This window comes from Chiloscyllium plagiosum, unplaced genomic scaffold, assembly GCF_037043375.1.
Source record: "Chiloscyllium plagiosum isolate Xiang-an unplaced genomic scaffold, Cpla_swu_hap1 HiC_scaffold_15, whole genome shotgun sequence".
Classification (NCBI taxonomy): domain Eukaryota; kingdom Metazoa; phylum Chordata; class Chondrichthyes; order Orectolobiformes; family Hemiscylliidae; genus Chiloscyllium; species Chiloscyllium plagiosum.
The window spans coordinates 44197198-44221858 of record NW_028270153.1 but is presented as its reverse complement, the minus strand read 5'-3'; the positions used below and the strand labels follow the sequence as shown (position 1 = coordinate 44221858).

Genomic DNA, 24661 nt, shown 5'->3' with positions numbered 1-24661 from the left:
AGGAAAGTTGATATCAAATTGGATATAAAAAGAAGGTTCAGAGAGCCATTATTTTACGTACTTCATATATCAAATGTGGCAAGTGCAGTACAACATGGATTAGTACATTGTTCTTCAGTTCCATAGGAAAAACAGAATGGCAGGGTCTTAAGTGGCAATAATTTGGGAAAGGTTGGCATAGAGATCTGGGTGTCCTTTTACACCAGTCAGTCACAAAGCAAGTTAGTTAGGAAGTTGTTATATTTTGGCCTTCATTGGAAATGGGCTTGAATAAAAGGAGCAAAGAAGTCTTATTATATATACACAGAGCTTTGGTGAGACCACACCTGGAGTACTGTGCACAGTTTTGGTCTGCTTAGCAAGGAGAAGTTATACTTGAAATAGAGGGAGAGCAGCAAAAGGTATATAAGGCTAATTCCTGTGATAACAAGTTATCAAACGAGAAAAGATTGAGTCGACTTGGCATGCATTCACTAGAGATGCGAAGAATGAGAGGGATCTGATTGGAATGTACTAAATTCTAAACACTAAATACTACATGGAACAGTGCTTCTTCAAGAGATTGCATCTAGTTTATGTCCACCTGAGGACTGGATGGGTCATGGTTTCTTGTCTCATCCAAAAACTTGTGACAGTGCACCCTTGGCTTTGGTAATGCACTGCAGCATCAGTTTAGATTACGTGTTCAAGTCCCAAGAGTGGGACTTGAAATCACAACCTACCGAGTCAGGTAAAAATGTTACCACTGAGCGAAGGGTGATCCATTTCCCCTGTTCATGAGAATCAGGTTAGTGCAGGAAAGGTTGTGAAATTGGCAGAAATAAAATAGTGCAAGCAATTTGCAAAAGTTGGCTTTAATTGTGCTTGACATGACAGGGAGAGATGGCAGAGAAATTATTTTCCTTAACTCTTTGGTTCTTGTCATTTCCCTCTTTCTTAAAGATCATCTTTAAAATCCCATTTACTCCTCTCTTGTTTGCCCCTTCTAACATTGTGTCTTTTTCACTTTTATGACCATGTCTTGAGATATTTGTTCTCCATTAAGGACAGAGTACAAATTTAGGTTTTCACTGGAAATGGAAATCAAATTAAATATAAAGCAACAACAAGTTGCGATCAATCATTCCACTAAGTTTAGCATCACTATTACATCAAACAGCATAACTATATGCCCAAGTACAGCAAATGCAAATGAAAATTCTAAATCTAATGAGTTTTGATTATTTTATATTAAAAATGTTCAACTTAAAACTGCATTGTACTATGCCACAAATAACAAGTTTAAAATAACTATCGTTGATATCCACTTACCACTAAACCACATAACAAACATCATTTTGGGGGTAATTTTATGATCTCGAAAGAAGTTCAGAAGGTAGGACAGGGGAAAGATATTCACTGCTCTGCCAAATAAGACAAGAACCTGTAAATAAAAGTCTTATTAATGGAATTAAATATGGGTAATCAACAGTAACTTTTTTTTTGAATATATACAATGTATTTATTTAGTAAGTTTAGTATAACCGGCAATACATTTGTCTTGATATTTTAGTTACAGAGTACATATACTGTGATTTAATTTTGCTTCAGGATCCACACCTATTTCAATAGCGATTCAGTGAAAATGAGTACATTTATATTAAGTGATAGCATTAAAGGATTCTCTTTCATTTCATCAAGACCAAATTTTTTTTGTATCGTTGATTGTGGACTGAAATAGGAAAATGGTAGGAGAAAAGCCACACACACAGATCAGATCCTGAACTACAACAGCAACCACCTGAACACACAGAAGAGAAGGTGCATTAGGACCTTGTTCAAAAGGACTACCACACACTGCAGCACTGCTGACCTGCAAAGAGAAGAAGAATACCTCTACAGAGTCTTCACCAAGCATGGATATCCCCACAATTTCATCCACAGATGCCTAGCAGACAAAGTTGATGAGGACATGCCACGTCTCAAGATACTAGCCACGCTACCTTATATGAAAACTGTCAACTAACAGCCAGACTTCCCCGACCACTTGGATTCATGAAAGCCCATAAACTGACAGCCACGCTCAGACAACTTACCAGAACAAAAGACCCTATATCCATCAACTGCAAGACTAACATAATTTACAAGATTCCATGCAAGACTGCGTGAAACACTATAAAGGACAAATAGGCAGACAACTAGCAATCCACATCCACGAATACCAACTAGCTACTAAACGTCACGACCATCTGTCCCCAGTAGCCCCAGACACAGATGACAGGGACCACAAACTTGACTGGCCAACACAACAATCACAAGACAAGCTAAAGAGAGGATACCAAAGAATTTCTCGAAGCATGGCACTCATTCATAGACTCCACCACCAAACACATAGACCAAAGCCAATATACCAGTCACCACAATAGACAACCAGAAGCAGCAGAAACGGAACCAAATAAATTCCAGAAGCCACAGTACATCAGCGTTTCACAGGAAGCTCCAAAGCACTTAAGGTGTCACCGAGACAGAGTACGAAAGTTGCTTTTAAAAAGTTAAGGTAAGCGCTCTTAACACTTACTTGTTCAGTCAGTGAACAGGAAGTGTAGTCGCAAACAAACTGTCACCAGAGAATGAGTACAACTATCAACAAGTGGGCTGAGACATGGTGACCAGTTGTCGATAACAAATACTTTCTGCCTATAAATGACTACGCAATTGGCTTTTAGGCAGCTGAACTTGTAGGTGAGAACAAGACAGCCAGAAGCCTTTGGATCTTCATCAAGGGATAGAAAATAGAACAGTTCAGCACAATAAAAAGTCCTTCTGCTCATCATTTCTGCACCAACGGTGACGCTATTCTGAACTACTCCCTCTGACTGCACATGGTCGGTACACCCCCCCATTTCCATGGGTCTGTCTAAATGCCTTTTGAAATTTGCTATTGTATCTGCATCTACCACTTCCCCTGACAACACATTCCAGGCACCTACCACCCTCATTAAAAAAAAACTTGCCTCATTCATCTTGTTGCAACTTTCCCCTCTTATCTTAAACCTATTCCCCTTAATATTTAACATTTGCCCATCCAATCTATCCTGGCCTTTCAATTTTATATACTTCCATCAGGTCATCCCTCACCTCAGCCTCCAACACTTGTTAAAAAAAATTCCAAATTTGTTCAACTTTCCTTATAGCTAATACACTCCATTCAAAGCAACAACCCGGTAACACTTTTGCACCCTCTCCAAAGCCTCCACATCGTTCCTATAGTGTAGTAACAATAGTCCAAACGTATCCAAACAAAATTTTTTTATACAGCTGCAAGATGTCTTGCAAACCTTTATATTCAGTGTCTAAACCGATAAAGGCAAGCATGCCATATGCCTTCTTTACCACCTTATCCACTTGCGTTGCCAGTTTCAGGGAGCTATGAACTTTCACCACAAGATCCCTCTGTATATTAACGTTCCCAAGGGTCCTGCCATTTGCTATATACTTTCTTCTTGCAATTGACCTCCCAAGATGCATGTCTAGCCCAGATTAAACTCCATCTGCCATTTCTCCGCCCAACTTTGCAACTGACCTATATCTGACTGTATCTCTTGACAACCTTCCTCACTATCCACAACTCCACTAATGTTAGTCTACAAACTTACTTGTCACACCACACACACATTCTAATCCATACCATGTGTTTACATGTATATTTATTTGTGGAACATCACTATTCACATATCACCAGACAGAAAAACATCCTGCCACAATTACCCTCTGTCTTTGATGACCAAGCCAATTTTGTATGCAGCTTAATCTTCTATATTAGCCTATCATGAAAAACCTTGTCAAATGCTTTAGGAGAGTCCATGTAGATAACATCTACTAATCAATGCTCTTTGGCAGTTCCTCAAAAACTAAAATTTGAGAGACAAGACCTCCCCCATACAAAGCCATTCTGACTATCTCCATTAAGTCCATTTTTCTCCAAATGCAAGTAAACCCTGTCAGAGAATCTTCTCCAATAATTTCTCAGACCACTGATGAAGGCTCACCAGCCTATAATTTGCTGGATTAATCCTGTTGACCTTCTTAAAAAAAAGGAATAAGACTTGCTATTCTCCAGTCTTCAGGGACCTTCAGGGAGTGGCTAAACCTCAGCGATCTCCTCCCTTGCCTCCCTCAGTAACCTGGGAATAGACACCATCATGCCTTGGGGGCTTATCTACTTTAAATGTTTTTCCAAGACACCTAAAAGACCCTCCTTCATATTGACACGTCCTAGAATATCAACATACCTCTCTCTAATCTTAACATTAGCCATAACCTTCTCCTTGGTGAGTACCGATGTGAAGTACTCATTAAGAATCGATTCCTGAAGAAGGGCATGTGCCCGAAACGTCGAATCTTCTGTTCCCTAGATGCTGCCTGACCTGCTGTGCTGTTCCAGCAATAAAGTTTCAGCTTAAGAATCTCACCTACTTCCTCTGGCTCCCCGTATAAATTCACTCTTTTGTCTTAGAGTGTATCTACCCTCTCTCTTAGCTACCCTCTTGCTCTTAATATACAAATAAAATGTTTTGGGGTTGTCCTGAATCCTACTTGCCAATGACATTTCATAGCCTCCCGAATTCCTTGTTTAAATTCTTTCCTGATTCCTTCATATTACTCCAGGGTTTTTTTTTTCTGATTTACTTTACATGCACTTTTTAAAATTTCTGACTAATTGTCAATATCATTGTCATTCCGGATATCCCGAATTTCGCCATCCTTTCATTTTCACAGAAAGACCCTGGTCCGAAACTGTCATCAACTGGCTTTTAAAAAGGTTCCATGTCAGATGTAGATTTGCCCTGAAACAGCCACCTCAATCTAATCAGTTCTTAATATAGTTGTGATTCACCTTCCCCCAATTTAGCACTTTTCATCCGAGGATCAGTCTTATCCTTATCCATAACCATCTTAAATGCTCTCCCATTGAAACTTTGATCACCTGGCCAGGTTCATTCCTCAATACAAGATCCTGAATGACCCATTCCCTAATTGTTGTGTCTCTGCAGTTAAAAAAAAGCCTAATGGCTGAAGAGAACCAGTTTATATTCCCTCACTAGTCAGCCAATGTAAGCTGTGGCTTTTAACTAACAAGTGAGACTTTTAAAACGTTGCAAACCAGTTGTTCTGTGCTCCCTGTAAGCAAATGAAAGTATTCAAGATAGACACAGCAGCAGCAAATCCTGGCAAGTCAAAAGGATTGTGTCAGAAAATCCTGTGTACAGAGACCACTGAAGTGCCTTCATAGTTTTTCCATCCTGTCCATGAATTTTTCTGCCTCCATGTTTGTGTAAGGGGAATTTTATAAAGCAGTTTGAGTTTTAACTGGTAGAGTTATATGTTAACAGTTCATTGTTGTCTACTTGTAGCTTGAATCTATTTTTTTGCAATAAATGCTAATGTTTGTTAAGTACAGAAACCTAATAGGTGCTGTCTGTCACCGGGTCTAAAAAGACAGGTAACCTGGAGAATTTCAGGTACTTTTCTAAAATATTTAACTTTTGCAACAATCCTGGAAATAGTGAGTCTTTATTTCCAGTGGACTACCTGAGTGAGGTGACTGGTATGGTATAACTAGAGGGTCACCATTCCTCAGGTGAGGGGAGGGGTTGAGAAGGAGAATTCAATGTTGGCATCACTCTACATCACAACCAGTTATGCAGCCAACTAAGCCAAACTGACCCCCAATGTGTATTGTGATGATCTTTGCATTTCACAAAAAGCTTTTATTTGATGGACATACCCTTGCCCCAGAATTATATGGAGATAATTGAAAAGTAGGTGTAATTGGATTTCTTGGCTGGAAGGTCAATTTTAAGCAGTGACATGGCAACCTGAATTTGCTGTGTGGATAAAAGCTGAAGGATGTGGAGTATTGTGTTCCAGCCTGCTGTGCTGCAGCAGAACCAAGAACTCTTTGTGAGTATAGGAAAAACAGAGCCATGAACATTTGAGGTTTCCTTTGTTTTCAGGTTATTGGTCTCTGTAAAGATCAAGCCTAATAATTCTCATAGCATTCTACCTCATATGAAACTCAGTGGAAAATATCAACTACGGAGTTTAATAATATACAAAAAGTGTACAACATTTGAAGGGTTAAATTATGCTGGGGCTGGGTAATAGCTTTTTTTTGTAATTTGCCGTGGCATGTGGACTTCATTGACTGGACCATCAAAAGTCACATGTACAAACACAGGAATAAAGGTAGGTTTCCTTCTCTAAAAAGGCATTAGTGAACCAGATAGGTTATTATACAACATTAGGCAAGGTTATTATACCAGTTTTTTGTGTTACTGAATTCAAATCTGATCATTTGTCATGGTGGAATTTTTCTTTAAACACTTGTTCACAGGAAGTAGGCATCACAGGCTAGGCCAACATTTACTGCCCATCCCTAATTTCCCAGAGCGCAGTTCAGCGTCAACCACATTGTGTGGTTCAGGAGTCACATTTAAACCAAACCAGGTAAGAATAGCAGACTTTATTCTCTAAGGGACATGAGTGAACCAGATTAGTTTTTAATTATAATCAACAGTAATTATCGAATCAATGTTACTAGAATATTAGCAGGGGTTTTGGATTACCTCTGCCATGACATTACCACCCAATGTAACCACACACTTCCAGCTTGGGTGGATTTGGGCCCAACCTCTTTACCCTATCCAAGGTGGGTTAGACCTGACTTCAGGTAGAGAACTCCAGCTGGTTGAGACAACTTTTAAGCAGTAGTGGTGTGATGGGGGCAGAATGTTGCTCTTTAAAGACTGATTTGAGCTGCTCCTCCGAACACATATTTAGGCAAGTAAATTTCCAAGACTCTAGGACTCCTGGAAAACCAGTCCTGCATGGGGCCTGCTGTAGTCCATTTGGAGTAGATACACCCACAATGCCAATAAGGAGAGTGTTCCAGCATTGTGACCCAGTGACAGTGACAGTCCAATTATATATTTCTAAATTTGAATGGTAAGTAGCTTGGAGGGAAATCTGCAGGTGGCAGAATTTGCATGTATCTGTTACCCTTGTCCTTCCAGATGGTTGTGGTCATGGATTTAGAAGGTGCTGTCGAAGGGGCCTTGGTGAATTTCCACAGCCTGTCTTGTAAATGCTGCTACTAAGTGTCAGTGATGGAGGGAATAAATGTTTGTGGATGTGGGGTGAATCAAGGGGGCTATGTTCCAACTATTGTTGGAGTTGCTTGCATCCAGCAAGTATTCCATTACACCCATGACTTGTGCCTGCTAGTTGCTGGACAGGCTTTAGGGAGTCTGGAGGTGAATTAATTGCTAAAGATTTCTAGCTTCTGACATGCTCCTGTAGCCATAGTTCTTATTTGACTAGTCCAGTTTAGTTTCTGAGGTTAGAGTGATGCTGGAAATGCACAGCAGGTCAGGCAGCATCCAAGAAGCAGGAAAATCGACGTTTTGGGCAAAAACCCTTCATCAGAAGTCCAGCATCTGCAGTACCACCTCCGCCCAGTTCAGTTTCTGGTCAATAGTAATGCCCAGGATATTGATAATGGGAGATTCAACAACAGCGATATCATTTAATGCCAATTTGAGAATATATGTCCTATTTTGGCAACAGTCTTAACAGCATCCCTTTTAAATTTCCAGGAAATAAAAAATATAACCATATTTATGGCTGATATCCAGACTTTGAGGATGACAGTGTATGTGGCGCAAAGGCTACGTTGTTGAAATCTTTGATTAATGAAGGAACTATCAGTGTTTATTGAAAAGTGCATTGCAGTCATGATTAGTAGTCAGCAACATTGAAATAAATAGATTATACCTCTTTAATCTGGAGTTCACTAAATACACAACCGAAGTATAGTGCACTAGTTTCCAAAACTTGGTTGAAGACAAACCACATCAAAATGACTGACTAACCCCTACAAGAATACTAACATTTAAATTAATGTCCTAAGACATCACTAGTTCCAGATGTGCAGAAAGAAAAATTGAAATCTCCTGTCATAGGATCCAATGTATGCTGAATGGATCTAAAGCTTACAGTATTAGCATTCTCTCTGGAACTTGACCCAAGTATTGGTTAATTGTGTGAAGCAATTCTTCCTGACGTCAATCCTGAACACATCTCTCACCACTGGGACTGGATATGGTCTGCAAAAATGGTCTTCCAAAACACACAATATCTCAAACTGGTGGCAGTCCAAGTTTGATTCAAAGCTAAAGAACATCAAATTCTCTGATTTCCCTCATAACTTAACAATCTAATGCTGTGAACCATCTTCAATATTTCCTTTCTGTCTTGATGAACAAAACAGAAGGCGCAGTCTGTCCAGAATAGTTTCAGTGCAACATATTCTGGTTAACTTTCTTTGAATTAGCAATAAACCTAAGCTTTCATTCTACTGATTACTGGCCCCCTTGCTTGGGATTAAAAATTGAAGGCGGTGGTTGTTGACAGTGGTAATCTTATATAGTTCGTATGCTTTCACTATTTTCTCTCAATGTATCCCACATATTTGGATCCTGAAGCAGCACCACATCAGGGCCTCTTGGCAGCTATGGTTCACTTTCCAGCACTGCAATATTGAAATAGCTTTTCCCTTCAGCGCAGGCTCATACCAATTTAAAATTAGAGACAGCTGTGCAGATTATGCAAATAAATTGAACACAGAATTTGTTCACCTTCGAATATGCAGATAAATTTGGTAAACAAAGAGTCAGTTGTAATTTCAAAAAAACTTGGAAGGATTAGCAGTAACCTATTAGTGGTAGTCAAATTTGCATCCACTTACAAAATGAAAGGAATAATGCAGGAAAAGACAAGTCCCAAACATGTGAGGTGAGCTATAGTCCTCAAGATGATTTAAAGTTATGAATTATGAATAAATTTAAAGAAAGGTGTTTTGATGAAATCAGGGAGGATCTGTTTTTGAAAAGTTCATTTTCTGATATTTTATGACATGTTTGTGTTTTACCAGACGTTGGCAACTAAGAAATCTAAAAAAGTGGATCAGCTTCTCAAATGACTCTTTATTTTCAGTAACTCAGCTGTTTTATTTACTCTTTACACACTTCTCACATTTCAGTACTCTGTTACAATAATACATCAAATGATTCATGAATGAATGAGACAAATTGTACTGGATTAAAAAAAAAGGTTAAGATTAATATAAAAGATTGTCAAAAATATGTACTTACAATACACCAGATAACAAAGGAGATCTCAAACTTGTGAGGAAAACTGAATATTGCCAATCCAATGTAAGCAAAAACACAAGTCTCTGAAAGGAAAATGGTTTAATATTATTGGATAAAAAGGTAATTGTAACATTTCACAACAGTAGTGTGACCAATTTAGGCTTTGTTGACTGCTCTAATATCTAAGGAATGGAGTCTGAAACTACTTTGAATTGAGAATATGAAATTGTTCTCATTCATTTGCTGCAGAAAAGGACCTGTTCCCATGAACAATATACAATTTCAACCCATTACCTAAAGATCATGGGCCCATAGTGCAAGGGTACATACAGGACAATTTGATAGCATAATTTGGATGATAAATGTGGGTTTGAAATCTCTATAATAACTGATGCTTTTCTGAGGTATGCCACACCAGATATACAGAGGCTCAAATGAAAAAAAAATATTGTTTTCATTCCAGCCCAAAGCTGAATAGCAGAACTGTCTTCAAAAAATTTAAATTTAAACAATTCCACTTCAATTCCAAAAGCATCATGTTGGTGCATTATATTCAATTCTTCAACTTCATATATGGGAAAGCTTCAATCCTGACACTGAAGGAAACACATTGTCAAGTCCTGAGTACATTTTAGTTGTTCAAATAAGCTAACTGTATCAGGCATATCAGCACTCCTATCTAAGGGGCTGGGAAATAATAGAGTTTCATTAAAAACCAAGGACGGTAAAATATTAAACTACTTTTAAGTCCATTGCCTTATTTACAGTTGCTTAAAAATATAACTATTTAGTGACAGAATAAAATGCTAATCACTGTAATTTGAATCTTAGATTTAATAATCTATTCTATATTTTCCAGATGAATCAAACCACTGCTTGACATGTAAGCAGAAGGCATATTAGCCTATTTATTTGAGGGGAAAAAAACAACAAACTGCCATTCCTACATGTCACAGTAGAGCGAACAGCCAATGGAGAACTTCAAACCAGTGTCTACAGGAAAACAACACATACGAACCAATTACTGAAGTACAGAAGCAATCATCTCAATACCCACAAATGCAGCTGCATTAGAACATTATTTCAATGAGCCACCACACATTGCAGCGCAGACGAAAATCACCTATCCAGTGAATTAAAAAAATAGGTAACCAATGAACTCAGTCCGCCAATTTCTCAGCAACAAACCCAAACAAGCAGACAAAACGCGTCCAGAAACCCTAGCCCCTCCCCTACATCAAAGGCATCTCGGAAATGACTGCCAACTACTCAGACCTCTTGGCATCATGGTTGCCCAAAAAACCACCAACACACTAAAACAGCAGCTAAGGAACTTGAAAGACCCCATTCAGACAACAAGCGAAACTAATTTCATTTACAAAGTACCTTGCATGTAACAAACACAACATTGGACAAACAGACAGAAAACTAGCCACAAAAGATACATGAAATCACTTCTATATTTTTGATTGTGAACTTAAATGGGAAAAAAACCTTTATTTTTTAAAAATTGCTACTTTTTTGTAAGCAAGTAACATGACACTTACTGTAAGCACTATTTATATAGCTGCCGGTTTAAGCAGTTGTGAAAGATTTGCAGATGAACTAGAACCAAGAACTGTACAAATCGAGATTCAACGGCCAACAAGTAACTGACTGATAACTGTTCTGTGAACAGTGAACAATGACAAAGGTCTTCTGCTCGCCAAAGACTGTAATTGTTCCCACGTAACTGAACAACTTGGGGTTGTGAATGAGGTCCAGAGAAGCCATCAAATCTCTGCAAGCTCAGGAGCTGTCTGTTCCCTGAAGTTAAAACTACTAAGCCTGAATAAAACCCCAGTTTCTTTTTTGCAGCAGTTCCTGTAAGCCATGACTTTTAATTAATGAGTTAGAGACCTCTAAGTGTAAACCCACAATCCTGTGCCTCATATGAACAAGTAAAAGCATCCAGAGAAGGAAGATCGAGGTGTGTACTGATCAGTACAATAATTATCCCATCAAATTCTGTGAACTGTTTTCCCAGATTTTCCTTCATGCATAATTTGAATTCATATCTCACCTCTGGACTACCAGTCTAGTAATGTGACTGTGACATTAAGCTTCTTCTTTCCTATTGCAACCATTCTTGGTCTGCCTTCTTACTAACATTTCCAAACAGTAACAAGTCAAAATTCTCATGTGTTTCTTGAATAGATTGGGTAGTTATTTTTCAAATGATATTCAAATTAGTATTTGAGTTAAATAAAATTGTTAGTTTAATTTCAAAACCATTTCCAAGCTGTAATTGGAAAGATTGGAGAAATGCATGCCACATACCACACATAAAAGCAACAGTTCGCAGTGTCTGCTGCATTAGGATTTGAGTAACTGGTGAGAGGTTATGGTGAGCATAATGCGACATCACAATGCCAGAAAACAGAATAGCCATGATTCCTAAAAAGAAACAAGAAAAAGTTTGACACAGGAAATTTTACTTATTAAAAAAAGACTAACATTTCTGTTACTTAAATCTATGAATTACTGTAACCATGAAACAAGCATCATTGATGACAATGATTTAGACACGGAACATCAGCACCTTTGTTCTGTGAAATGTGTGGAAGGCAAAAATACTCAAATTTTTACACATGGCTGCAAAAGCTCAACCCAGATTTTGCAGTCAGCGGTGAATGAATGGAACTCACTTATATGCTTACACTTTCCCACAGAACCTGTGGGTTTTCACACTACAATATGCAGTTCCCAGTCATGTCTCAACTGTTGTTACCTTCTGCAGGCAATCTCTGGCTTGCAAGAACAGGCAACTGAGAGGGTATCATAGAAACACAGAATCCCTACAGTATGGACACCGGCTGTTCAGCACAGAATCCCACCAAGACCTCCTGCCCTATCCTATTCCTGTAATCCTGCATTCCCCAAGGCTAATCCACCTGCAAACCCCTGGACACAATGGGAAATTTAACATGGACAATCCATCTAAATAGCATATCTTTGGACCATGGGAGGAAACTGGAGCACCGAGAGGAAACCCACAAAGACAGGGAGAATGTTCAAACTCCACAATTGCCAGAGGCTATAATCGACCAAGAATATTGTGAGGCAGCAATGCTAACTGTTGAACCACTGTCCCACCTTCTCAAATCAATCAAGCAAAGAATCCTTAATAAATACTGCAGTCTGAATTGTGAGGTATACTTTTGACAGGATAATTCAGTGGAATATCATCTAAAGAAAATGAAATAGAAAGGCAACAAAATTAGACAGGGTGAGAGATAAATCAGAAAAAACCTTTCAAACGTAGGCCAGATTTTCCAAGGCGTGGCAATCTCAAACAGATTGTAATTATATTCCTTAATTCTGACAAAAGGGGAACTCTGCATTTCTAAGAATTTTCACTGAGCTTTACTTCCATTTTGACAATTCATTTGTAATGTAGAACTGTTCGAGGAAGGCAAACCACTTTTATAGCAGGCAACTGCCGTATTCAGAAATTCAAACTATTGCTATCACATGCTAAGGACATAAGGTTGTTGGCTATTGTTGGCTGATAGGAAGAGTAGGCGCCTGATGTGTAGGGGAGAGGAGGAGCTAGGTAAATGGGGGTTGCCAGGGCTGGATGCCTGGATTCTAGGGTACAGTGGGAAGGGAATATGGTGCCAAGATATTAACAGTGATTTAGTGTTTGGGGGTGGTCAGCATGGGTGAGAAAAATCAGGTCTAGCAGTGGAATAAAGGAAGTGTGTCAGATCAGTGGGCAGCACGGTGGCACAGTGGTTAGCACAACTGCCTCACAGCACCAGAGACCCGGGTTCAATTCCCACCTCAGGCGACTCTGTGTGGAGTTTGCACATTCTCCCAGTGTCTGCGTGGGTTTCCTCCAGGTGCTCCAGTTTCCTCCCACAATCCAAAAATGTGCAGGTTAGGTGGATTGGCCATGCTAAATTGCCCATAGTGTTAGGTGAAGGGGTAAATGTATGGGAATGGGTCTGAGTGGGTGGCGCTTCGGCGAGTGGGTGTGGACTTGTTGGGCTGAAGGGTCTGTTTCCATACTGTAAGTAATCTAATCTAATCTTGTCTGGGGGAAGCATAGTTTGGTGTCTTGAGCTAAGTATGGCGGTTTGCTGAATAGCTATTCACGAGTCAGACCGTGTACTTAATTGTCTGAATGTTCCTGATTAACTGTTTATTTAATTTCATTGGAATTCTCTGAATTGCGTGATTTCAAAGAGTTCAAAACATATAGGAAATCTTCAATTTTCTGGGCGATTCCTGTGGAGTCTGCTACAATGAGGATCCCACAGGAATACTAACTGACTGGCCATCAGAAAATCCAGGCCAAATGTTTTTTTTAAATCTACGACAACAATTAAAATGTGGAAGAATGTGACTAATATACTCTAAGGCAAACTTTTAATTCAACAGAGATTAGATTAGATTAGATTCCCTACAGTGTGGAAACAGGCCCTTTGGCCCAACCAGTCCACACCGACCCTCCGAAGAGTAACCCACCCAAACCCATTTCCCTCTGACTAATGCACCTAGCACTATGGGCAATTTAGCATGGCTAATTCACCTGACCTACACACCTTTGGACTGTGGGAGGAAACCAGAGCACCCGGAGGAAACCCACGCAGACACGGGGAGAATGTGCAAACTCCACACAGTCGCCCGAGGCCGAGAGGTGTTGTGAGGCAGCAGTGCTAACCACTGATCCCCCGTGCCGCCCTATTGTTTAAAAAAATATCGTTTCCATTGAATGATCACACCCCAACACTACCAAAACACCACACCCTTTCACGTAGTTTATCAATGAGGTATTGTAAAGAAAAGTTGCTAGAGGTTGTAGGTTTCTAGATCTTGTAGGTTTCTGTACTCACACATGCAAATGAGTGGCAGAGGCTGCTGTCCAATTAACTACTTAAGAATATTAAGTGGCAACAAGCTGCTGTTAATACTATGGCAAAATCCAAGTCATAGTCACACTGCCATCCCCACACAGCATTTCATAAAACTCCAGTCATAGTGAATATTAAATCAAGATCATTCTACCAATGTGGAGATCAAGTTTCACAGTCGAAAACTGTTGAGTTACTTGTAATTCTTGAAAAACTTCCAGCAGAGATGGACCTTGATTTAATTTTTTTTTGTTTGAACTACTGGCTCTTCCAGACATGAAAACAGCAGTTTACTAATTTTAATCAAGTGTACCTTTTAATCAAATCCTTATGATTTTAACAGCAAAAATAGTACTTGCATGATTGAAACGTTGTAGTTTCTCTAATTTAGCATTTTCTCTTACTGTATATGCAAGTTTAAGCAAAATAAGTTATGCTTCAATAGTTACATTTTTTTATTATGGAGTTTCATACATCTTAAAATAGCCATTTCACTTTAATCATCTTAAAATAGATAGTCAAAGCCCATTATTTCATGAAAGAAAACAATATAAAAACAAACTACTTTAGGTGGCATAAAATCTACTGCATTACTAACATAGTTAAAAAGATTACTGAATGAGATTTTCAATGAACAAAAAAAATTACAAACCTCAAAGGCAACATTGTAAAGGTTGTGTAAGAGAATTAGTATTAAAACAAAGTTGTAATAAAACATTTTGTTTAATCCAGCTTGCAAGACTTCGTACAGTTACTGAAGATTTAAATGGGTTCTACTCCTTATAATGGTCTTCTACATTACCAGCTCTAACAGTTCAAGTGGTTAAAGTTTGAGCAGTTCAGTCAAACAGAAGAAAATAATTCAACCTGACTCCCAACTTGTGTTCTTAGTTGAGAGAATAAATGCAAGTCAGAGATATATTTCCACATGAGTTGGGTTTGTTAGTTACCAACACAAGCAAACACTGAACAGCCTTGCCTCTCCCCAAACATTTAATATCTCTAAACCAGAGATTAACACTGGTGCTGTTTGAGAAGCAAGAAAAAAGTTGGCTTTAACCTTAAAGAGATCCTTAATTGTAAGTAAATGCTTATTTATAAAGACTGGCAGAAACAAGATGAAGTATTTTCTTTTTGGATGTCTGATGCAATAACATGTTTTAATGAATTTTAAAACATCACACCTACCTTTGTAAACACATCTGAGCTTCATGGCAAATAACTTTTATTAATTTTCTTTTCATTCCTACACATTTCCCCCCTCATTTAATTAGAATGAGAAACAGACCCTTTGGTCTAACTCATCCATGCTGACCAAGTTTCTCAAACTAAAACTAGCCCCAATTGCCTGCGTTTGGCAGATATCCCTTTAAACCTTTCCTATTCACGTACCTGTCCAAATGTCTTGTAAATGTTGCAACTGTATCTGCATTCCCTGACTCTTCCCTTCCAATCCACCTAATGACCCTTCCTTCCAGTTACCAACTGGATTCATTCCTCACATCGACCAATCAGGTCGTACCCTCTACCTGTGTTCACTTATTACTACCTCACCATGCCGCCTCTCTCCCCACCCCACTTTTATCTGCAGCTCCCCCTATCACTATCTTCATTCCTGAAGAAGGGTTATACCAGAAATGTTGACTTCTCCACCTCCTGATGCTGTCTCGGTTGCTGTGTTCTTCAGTCTCCTGCTTATCTACTTTGGATTCCAGCATATGCTTTTTGAAAATCTCAATCACTTCCTCTGGTAGTTTACTGCACATACAAACCATCCTGTGTGAAAAAGTTGCATCTCAGGTCCCTTTTAAACAGTCTCCTCTCACCTTAAAAATATCCCCCCTAATACTGAACTCCCACACTCTAGGGCTATAGACTTATCTATGCCCCAAATGATTCTATAAACCTCTGAGGTCACTCCTCAAACTCCTACATTCCAGAGAAAAAAGGTCCCAGTCTATTCAGTCTCTCCCTAAAACCAGTCCCAGCAACATCCTGGTAAATCTTTTCTGAACCCTCTCCAGTTTATTAACATCTTTTCTGTAGCTGTAGAACTGTGCACAGTACTCCAAAGGTAGCTTCACCAATGTATTGTATATCCTCAATATTACGTCCCAACTGCTGTACTCAATGGTCTGAGCAATGAAGGCAAAAGTGCTAAACACCTTAACTACCCGGTTTACCTGTGATGCAATTTTCAAAGAACTATGCACCTGAACCCTGAGGTCTGTTTGACAACACTACCCAGGAGACTACCATTAACTAAAAGTCCTGCCCTTGTTCACTTTACCAAAATGCTATACGCCACATTTATCCAAATTAAACTCCATCTGCCAATCCTCAGTTGACTGACCTAATTGATAGAGATCGCTTTGTAATCTGAGGTAACCTTCTTCACTGTCTACTATGCCACCAATTTTGATGTCATCTGCAAACTTACTAACCATGCCTTCTATATTCTCATCCAAATCATAGGCCTCCAGTACTGAACACAACCCTTCGTCTTTCTTTGACAATCTCTCCCCTGAATCCCATGTGAACCGATTTTACTAATCAGTCTACCATGTGTAACCTTATCAAAGGTTTTATTAAAGTTCATGTAGAAAACATCTACAACTCTGCCTTCAATCTTTTAGATGACATCCTCAAAAAACTCAATCAAATTTGTGAGACATGATTTCCCACAAACAATGCCATGCTGACTTTCCTTAATCTGTCCTTGCCTCTCCAAATGCAGTCAAATTCTCTCTCTCAGAATCCCCTCCAATAACGTACCCATCATTGATGTCAGACTCAAGTCAACAGATCCCAGCCTTTCTTCAATAGAGGCACCAACAGTAGCCAACCTCTAGTCTTCTGGCAACTCACTCATAGCTATAGATTATACAAAGATGTCTGTTAGGGGTTCCATAATTTTTTCCCCTAATTTCCCACAAGGTCCAGGAATACACTTGTTCAGGTCCCGAAGATTTATCCACCTTTATGTTTTTTTTTAAGATCGCCAGCATCTCCTGTATTGTAATGTGGATTGTTTTCAAGATATTTTATTTACAAGTTCCCTAACCTCCATGTCTTTCTCTACAATATAAGTTGACATGATATATTAGTTTATCTCCCATCTCCTGTGGTTCCACTCACAGATGATCTCATTGATCTCTAAGGAGCTGCATTCTCTCCCTAGTTGCTCTTTTGCTCTTAATGTACTTGTATAATCTCTTTGGATTGTCCTTAAACTTATCTGCCAAGGCTATCTCATATCCCATTTATTTCCCCCTCCTGATTTCCCTCCTGAGAATGCCCTTACATTCCTTACATTCTTCAAGGGATTTACTTGATTTCAGTTGTCTCTACCTAAAATGTGTTGTCTTCTTATTCTTGACTGAAACCTCAATATCTTTATTCATTCATTGTTCCCTACTCTTACCACCCTTACCCATCACCCTAACAGGAACATTATGTCTCTGAACTCTTGTTATCTCACTTTTGGAAGTCTCCCACTTGCCAGTCATCCCTTTATCTGCAAACAGACTACCCCAATCAACTTTTGAAAGTTCCTGTTTCATACTTTCAAAATTTGCCTTACTCCAATAAAGAACTCAATTTTTATACAAGGCCTAACCTTTTCCATAACTATTTTAAACTAACAGAATTACGATCACTGGTCCCAAAATGCTCCCTCACTAACACTTCAGTCACTTGCCTTGTCTTATTTCCAAAGAGGTCAAGTTTTGCTTCTTCTCTAGTAACACATCTACACATATAAGAAAATTATTGAACACAAATTCTTCACCATCCAAGTCCTTAACACTATGGCAGTCCCAGTCGAAGTTTGGAAAGATAACATCTCCTACTATTAGAACCCTATTCTTCTTGCATATATCTAAGATGTCTCTACATATTTGCTCAAGGTGATCATCTTTTTATTTCCGGGTTCTAGCCATGCACCTTCACTGAATGATCCCTCAAAAATATCCTTGAAGTACAGCAGTAATGTTTTCCCTCATTAAAAACACTATTTCTCCTCCTCTCAAGTTCCTTTCTATAGCATCTAAACTCAGAACATCAAGCTGCCAGTCCTGTCCCTCCCTCAGCCATGTTTCTGTAATAGCTATAATGTCCCAGTCCCATGTTTCAAAACATACCGAGCTGATCTGCCTTACCTGCAAGACCCCTTTCATTCAAATAAATAGTTTAACTGTTCAGTTACCTCATTCTCTGACTTGCTCTTGCTTGCCTTCTCTAATTAACTTGTTCTCTTTAGCTTCAGAACCATCTTCATATATCTCTATTCTCATTAGTACTTAGGATCACCCTAATCCCCCTCTTTATTAGTCTAAAGGCTCATAAACAGAGCCAGCAAATCTCCCTGCCAGGATATTACACCCTGTCCAGCTCAAGTGAAACCCATCCATTTTGAACAGGTCTTTTCTGCCCCAGAAGAGATTCCAATGATTTAAAAAAAAGAATCCCTACCCTCTGCACCAACTTCTTAGCCACTGATTTATTGGCCCTATCTTCCTATTCCTACTCTCACTAGCACGTGGCACTGAGTAATCCAGAGATTATAACCTTTGGTCCTGCTTCTTCCACTAGGTTACTAATTTGCTTTTAGTTTTTTGTTTTTTCTTTTGCTATGTTGCTTCTCCCGGTTTCAAATTTTATTGCCATTCATGTTTCATTTTCAATTAGTTTTTTTAGATTAGATTAGATTACTTAGTGTGGAATGTACAATATTCTTTTCAATACTACATGGATAAAGTAACATTATGCAGCCTTTACATGGCCTATTTTTAACTCTTCCCATCTTCAACTTCTGTCCCCATTTCTGCAGAGACTGTCAACCTATATTTAAGGCCCAAAGATTCCCGCAGCAGCTACCTTGATTCCACTTCCTCCCATCTTGCATCTTGTAATTTTATTCTTGTGCTAATGGATTCTTTTTCCGTCAATCAAGTGTTGCTCTCCATTATGGTTGGCAAGGCCATCAATCATACAGGTCCCAGTTTCTAATCTCTGCTCTCAGCCCATCACCTCTCTCCTAGAGCCAGGAGAGGGGTTTACCATGTATCTCACCAGTCTTCTCACTGATCAGATCATCTCCTACCATTTAGGCCAGATCTTTCTCATTGCTCCCAGCATTCTAAAGGGTTAGCTCGCTCTGGAATAATTTGGTCCACTTTTCCATCACACTCAACATCCGATCCCTCTTTATAGAGCATTCTCCTCATGTAAGCAAAGGAGGTGCAACACCCATCATTTCAAATACTCCTACTCACCCCAAACACAAGGTCAAACAAAAATGGCTTCACAGTTGAGGAATGGTACTATTTAGCTGAATTCCAAGGCCTCTGCTCTTCGTCACAAAACCACTTCTGTGAACAAACTCTAAACCAATGCAAATATTGGACAGCCATCTGGTATACTTGAAAAATGCTTACATGCAATCTAAATTATACCTAAGCCTGAAAAGATTGATAATTATTTCCAGAACTTAGTGGTTCTACTCCAACTTTACCAGCCTTTTAAAATATTGTGCCCACAAGAGCAAGCCAGATAAAGGGAATTCTGTGACAAGTAAATCACTTTCTAACTTTCAACTCATCATGTGCATGAACAAGTCATGTGCATGATGGAATACTATCCACTCGTCAGAAAGTGTAGCTAAGAGTGGAGCGAAACAATCCACAAGACATTCAACGCTCGTAATGTATTTACCACTTGCCATTTGATTGACACCCCCATCAACCATCAATGCACAACTGCAGATCTGTGTACCATATTCAAGATGCACTGCAAAAAATTGCTAAATTCCTTTGATAACACCTACCATACCCATAACTACCATCATTTAAAAAATGAAGTGAGGCGGCGGATGATATAGAACACTGGAAGGTGCAGATTAACAACCAGGTTCAAAAACGTCCCAACAAAGTTACACTGGTGCTCCTTCATCACAGATAGATCAAAATCCTGGAATTTCTGCATGGAAGAACTGTGAGATTACTTACACACACACACACACACACACACACACACACACACACACAAACTGTGTGGCTCAAGAAGATTACTAATCACTCAGAATTTGCAAGTGCAAGATAAAGTTAACAATTTTGGCTACACGAATAGTTGACTGTCAAAATGCATACATTTAGGCATGTACATGTTAATTATGCCAGTACAAAGTAAATATTTACTCGGTTGGTGGTAGAGACAACATTGCAGTGGCACAAGACTTCTAGATTTCAATTTTATATCTAGATAAAGCACAGAAATTATGTTTCTGGTTCTAACAATCATATTGCTAGAATGGTTTTGTACTGACAGCAGCAGCTCAATGGCCCATATAAAAGAAAAAAAAACCTTTTCTCTCATCCAAAGAAAATGAATAACTATTTCAACTGTCAGTGATTCTACTGTCCAATTCTTTGGCTAAAAAAATTCTTGCAGGAAAAGTACCTTATGCAGTGTTAATCTTGCACTTTTCTTTGCCGTTGACTCCTCATTGAGGCATTATTTTGCAAGGGCCAATTATTCTCTGGCATGTCACACAAATGGCCATAGATCATACAAAAGCATCTGTAGGATCGGCAGGCTGTTTCATTGCTGGGAATGTTCTAATCCAGTCTCACCCAATCTCCCTGTAGTCTTTATATGTGGTCCTCCAACAGAGGATAAAGGATAGTAATTTACAATAAGTATCCTGGGCAATTTTGTTACCCCAGTGAAAGTTGTCATCATCGGCTGACCCCGAAATCAAGGTGATGTTGACTCAGGGTCACAAGGTTTTGCGATGGGTCTTCACAGCACTGAGCAGCTTGATGCTCAATCCGCATATCTTTGGGCACTTTAGCCAGGATGTTGAATGTGGCAATGCAGTCTGGAACGCAGGATCTACTCCTTTTCTTCTTTGCTACATTATTAAGGCATTTGATTACAAGCATGATGAAGAAGCTTGAGAACTCAGGGTTTTTGTGGTGCAGTGGCACTGTCTCTACCTCTGGGTTTGAGTCTCCCCTGCTTAATGTGTAATAATATCTCTGAACAGGGCGAGTAAAAACAAAAGCAGACCCAGCTTATAGGGTTCTTATGGTGCAGTAGCAATGCTCCTACTTCTGAGCCAGATGGCCCAGGTTCAAGTCCCAGCTTGCTTTAGGGGAGTATAATAGCATCTCTCAACGGGTTGATTGGAAAATAAGAAAGCACACTGAATTCCCACTCCAACTTTTGTTTTGCCCTTTCTGCTTTCCCTACCCTTCCCTCCCCATTTTGATGGTTTGCTTTGCCAATAATTGGCTGTGCATATAAACTTCTAATTGACAGCATATGGTGGTTAATAGTCAAAAACAAGAACAAAAGTCAAAAACAAAAAGAAAATAACAGTGATTTTGTGGTGGGAAAGTCATTTGGCTGTATAACACTCCTTGATAAAAGAAAAATATAAGCAGGCCCAATTCCTCCTCCAACTCCATTTTGATTTATTCCCTTCTGCTTTCCCTAGCCCTCCCTCATGTTTGATGGCTTGCTTGCATTTGCATGTAAATTCCTAAATTGGCTACATAGATAATTTACTGGTGGCAGTTAATGGTTAAAAAAAGTCATGGCGATTTGAAAACCAGTAAGAGTATTTTCGGATACATTAAAAACACAATATTATAAAACTAAAGTTGACCCAGCTGTGATTTGGGGGTGGGAAAACCATTTGGTTGTATGTAAGTGCACTTCCAAATATTAAAAAAAAAGCAGGCCCTGTGTCCATAAAGGGTTTTGCATGTAAGTAGGCAAATAACCACAAGTGTTTTCCTGATGGCAGTTAAGCTAAAAACAAGAAAAAAGAATCACATTGATTTGGTGGTGGGGGAAAAAAAAGTTCAGTTGTTGGTGATCACACTTCGAGACAGTTTAAAACAAAGCATATCAAGGAAGGGCTCTTGTGGTACTATTGTAGTGTCCCTAGCTCTGAATCAGGAGGCATGGGTTCAAATCCCACCTGCTCCAGAGGTATTTAACAACATCTCTGAATAGTTTGATTCAGAAGTATCAATAAGCCACAAAGCAAACCCAGGCGGGTCTTTGTGCCATTGTGGAGGGGTGGCTGGGACTAGCCTATGTATGTCACAAGCAGCAGCTTTATTTTGGTGTTCAACAATTAACACGTTCCTTTCTAGTCAGCCATCTAATGTCCATTTTTCCATCCCCACTTGCCTGCACATTTTGATTGTCATTTTAGGTGTGAAGCTATCACACCTGGTGATGTTACTTAGCATGGTGACGAAACACCTGAGAACAAATCTACCAGCTCAGTGAGCAAACATACAACCTATCACACCTTGATTTCTTCTTTATTCCCCCAACCCAGTTATGACAGTTTTGCTCTTTAGCCCTCAGATACCTGTCATCAGGATTCCTTTCAATTCTCCCCTCTCAGCTATTCTGTCCAATTAAAATCCAATCAGTACTTTTTGACCTTCATATTTTTCTGATACTATCCCAGGCTCAACTTCCTCTTGGATAATCATAGACATCCTTTGTTTCAAGGTATTCAGCACTGTCAGCTTAAAAAAACCACCCGATAGCTGCATTTTACACACACATTGACCTTCCTGACAAGTGGCCAGGCTGGACATAATCTTTAAATACTTGCTGTTGAACTCAACCCTCCTATAGTTGATCCTGTCGACTCTCAGCTGATCTCCTATCAGCACCACAGTTCACACCTCCTGACAAAATATCTGCTCATTTGTTAATTAGGTCCTCCCCAGTTTATTCAGGGGCTTATTGTGTATCACTGCATTAACATCATGGCATTGATAGGAACCTGGCTTGCACTTCCCATCTCTAAATGTGGCTACTGCACCAGTTGCCTCACCCAGACTGTTGCAGTTTGACTCACATCACCAAATCATGAATTAGAGTCTCGTCATAGAGATGTACAGCATGGAAACAGACCCTTTGGTCCAACCCATCCTTGCCGACTAGATATCCCAACCCAATCAAGTCCAACCTGCCAGCACCCGGCCCATATCCCTCCAAACCCTTCCCATTCATATACCCATCCAGATGCCTTTAAATGTTGCAATTGTACCAGCCTCCACCACTTCCTCTGGCAGCTCATTCCATACACGTACCACCTTCAGTGTGAAAAAGTTGCTCCTTAGGTCTCCTTTTATAGCTTTCCCCTCTTACCCTAAACCTATGCCCTCTAGTTCTGGACTCACCACCTCAGGGAAAAGACTTTGTCTATTTATTCTATCCATGCCCCTCAATTTTGTAAACCTCTAAGGTCACCTCTCAGCCTTCGATGCTCCAGGGAAAACAGCCCCAGCCTGTTCAGCCTCTCCATATAGCTCAAATCCTCCAGCCATGGCAACATCCTCGTAAATCTTTTCAGAACCCTTTCAAATTTCACAACATCTTTCCGATAGGAAGGAGACCAGAATTGAATGCTATATTCCAGTAGTGGCCTAACCAATGTCCTGTTCAGCCACAACATGATCTCCCAACTCCTATACTCAATACTCTGACCAATAAAAGAAAGCATACCAAACGCCTTCTTCACAATCCTATCTACCTGCGACTCCATTTTCAAGGAGCTATGAACCTGCACTCCAAGGTCTCTTTGTTCAGCAACACTCCCTAGGACCTTACCATTAAGTGTATAAGTTCTGCTAAGATTTGCTTTCCCAAAATGCAGCACCTCACATTTAGCTGAATTAAACTCCATCTGCCACTTCTCAGCCCATTGGCCCATCTGGTCAAGATCCTGTTGTAATCTGAGGTAACCCTCTTCGCTGTCCACTACAACTCCAATTTTGGTGTCATCTGCAAACTTATTAACTGTACCTCTTATGCTCACATCCAAATCATTTATGTATGTGACAAAAAGTAGAGGACCCAGTACTGATCCTTGTGGCACTCCACTGGTCACAGGCCTCCAGTCTGAGAAACAACCCTCCACCACCACCCTCGGTCTTCTACCCTTTAGCCAGTTCTGTATCCAAATGGCTAGTTCTCCCTGTATTCCATGACATCTAATTTTGCTAATCAGTCTCCCATGGGGAACCTTGTCAAACGCCTTACTGAAGTCAATATAGATCATATCTACTGCTCTGCGCTCATCAATCCTCTTTGTTCCTTCTTCAAAAAACTCAATCAAGTATGTGAGACACGATTTCCCATGCACAAAGCCAAGTTGACTATCCCTAATCAGTCCTTGCCTTTCCAAATACATGTACATCCTGTCCCTCAGGATTCACTCCAACAACTTGCCCACCACCGATGTCAGGCTCACTGGTCTATAGTTTCCTGGCTTGTCTTTACCGCCCTTTTTAAACAGTAGCACCACGTTTGCCAACCTCCAGTCTTCCAGCATCTCAGCTGTGACTATCGATGATACAAATATCTCAGCAAGAGACCCAGCAATCACTTCTCTAGCTTCCCACAGAGTTCTCGGGTACACCTGATTAAGTCCTGGGGATTTATCCACCTTTATGCGTTTCAAGACATCCAGTACTTCCTCCTCTGTAATATGGACATTTTGCAAGGTGTCACCATCTATTTCTGGCCTGT

At 39.7% G+C, this 24661-nt stretch overlaps 1 protein-coding gene across 2 annotated transcripts in view; it reads right to left on the bottom strand.

The window, feature by feature from the left end:
* slc9a8 (solute carrier family 9 member 8) overlaps positions 1-24661 on the bottom strand; it is a 76303-nt gene that overhangs the window by 14042 nt on the left and 37600 nt on the right. For both annotated transcript variants that reach the window (XM_087994926.1, XM_043710280.2), the window contains 3 exons: positions 11514-11630; positions 9195-9277; positions 1312-1423 (listed from right to left, as the gene is read on the bottom strand). In XM_087994926.1, the coding sequence (XP_087851052.1) occupies positions 1312-1423; positions 9195-9277; positions 11514-11630 (312 nt within the window). The remainder of the gene's footprint in view (positions 1-1311; positions 1424-9194; positions 9278-11513; positions 11631-24661) is intronic.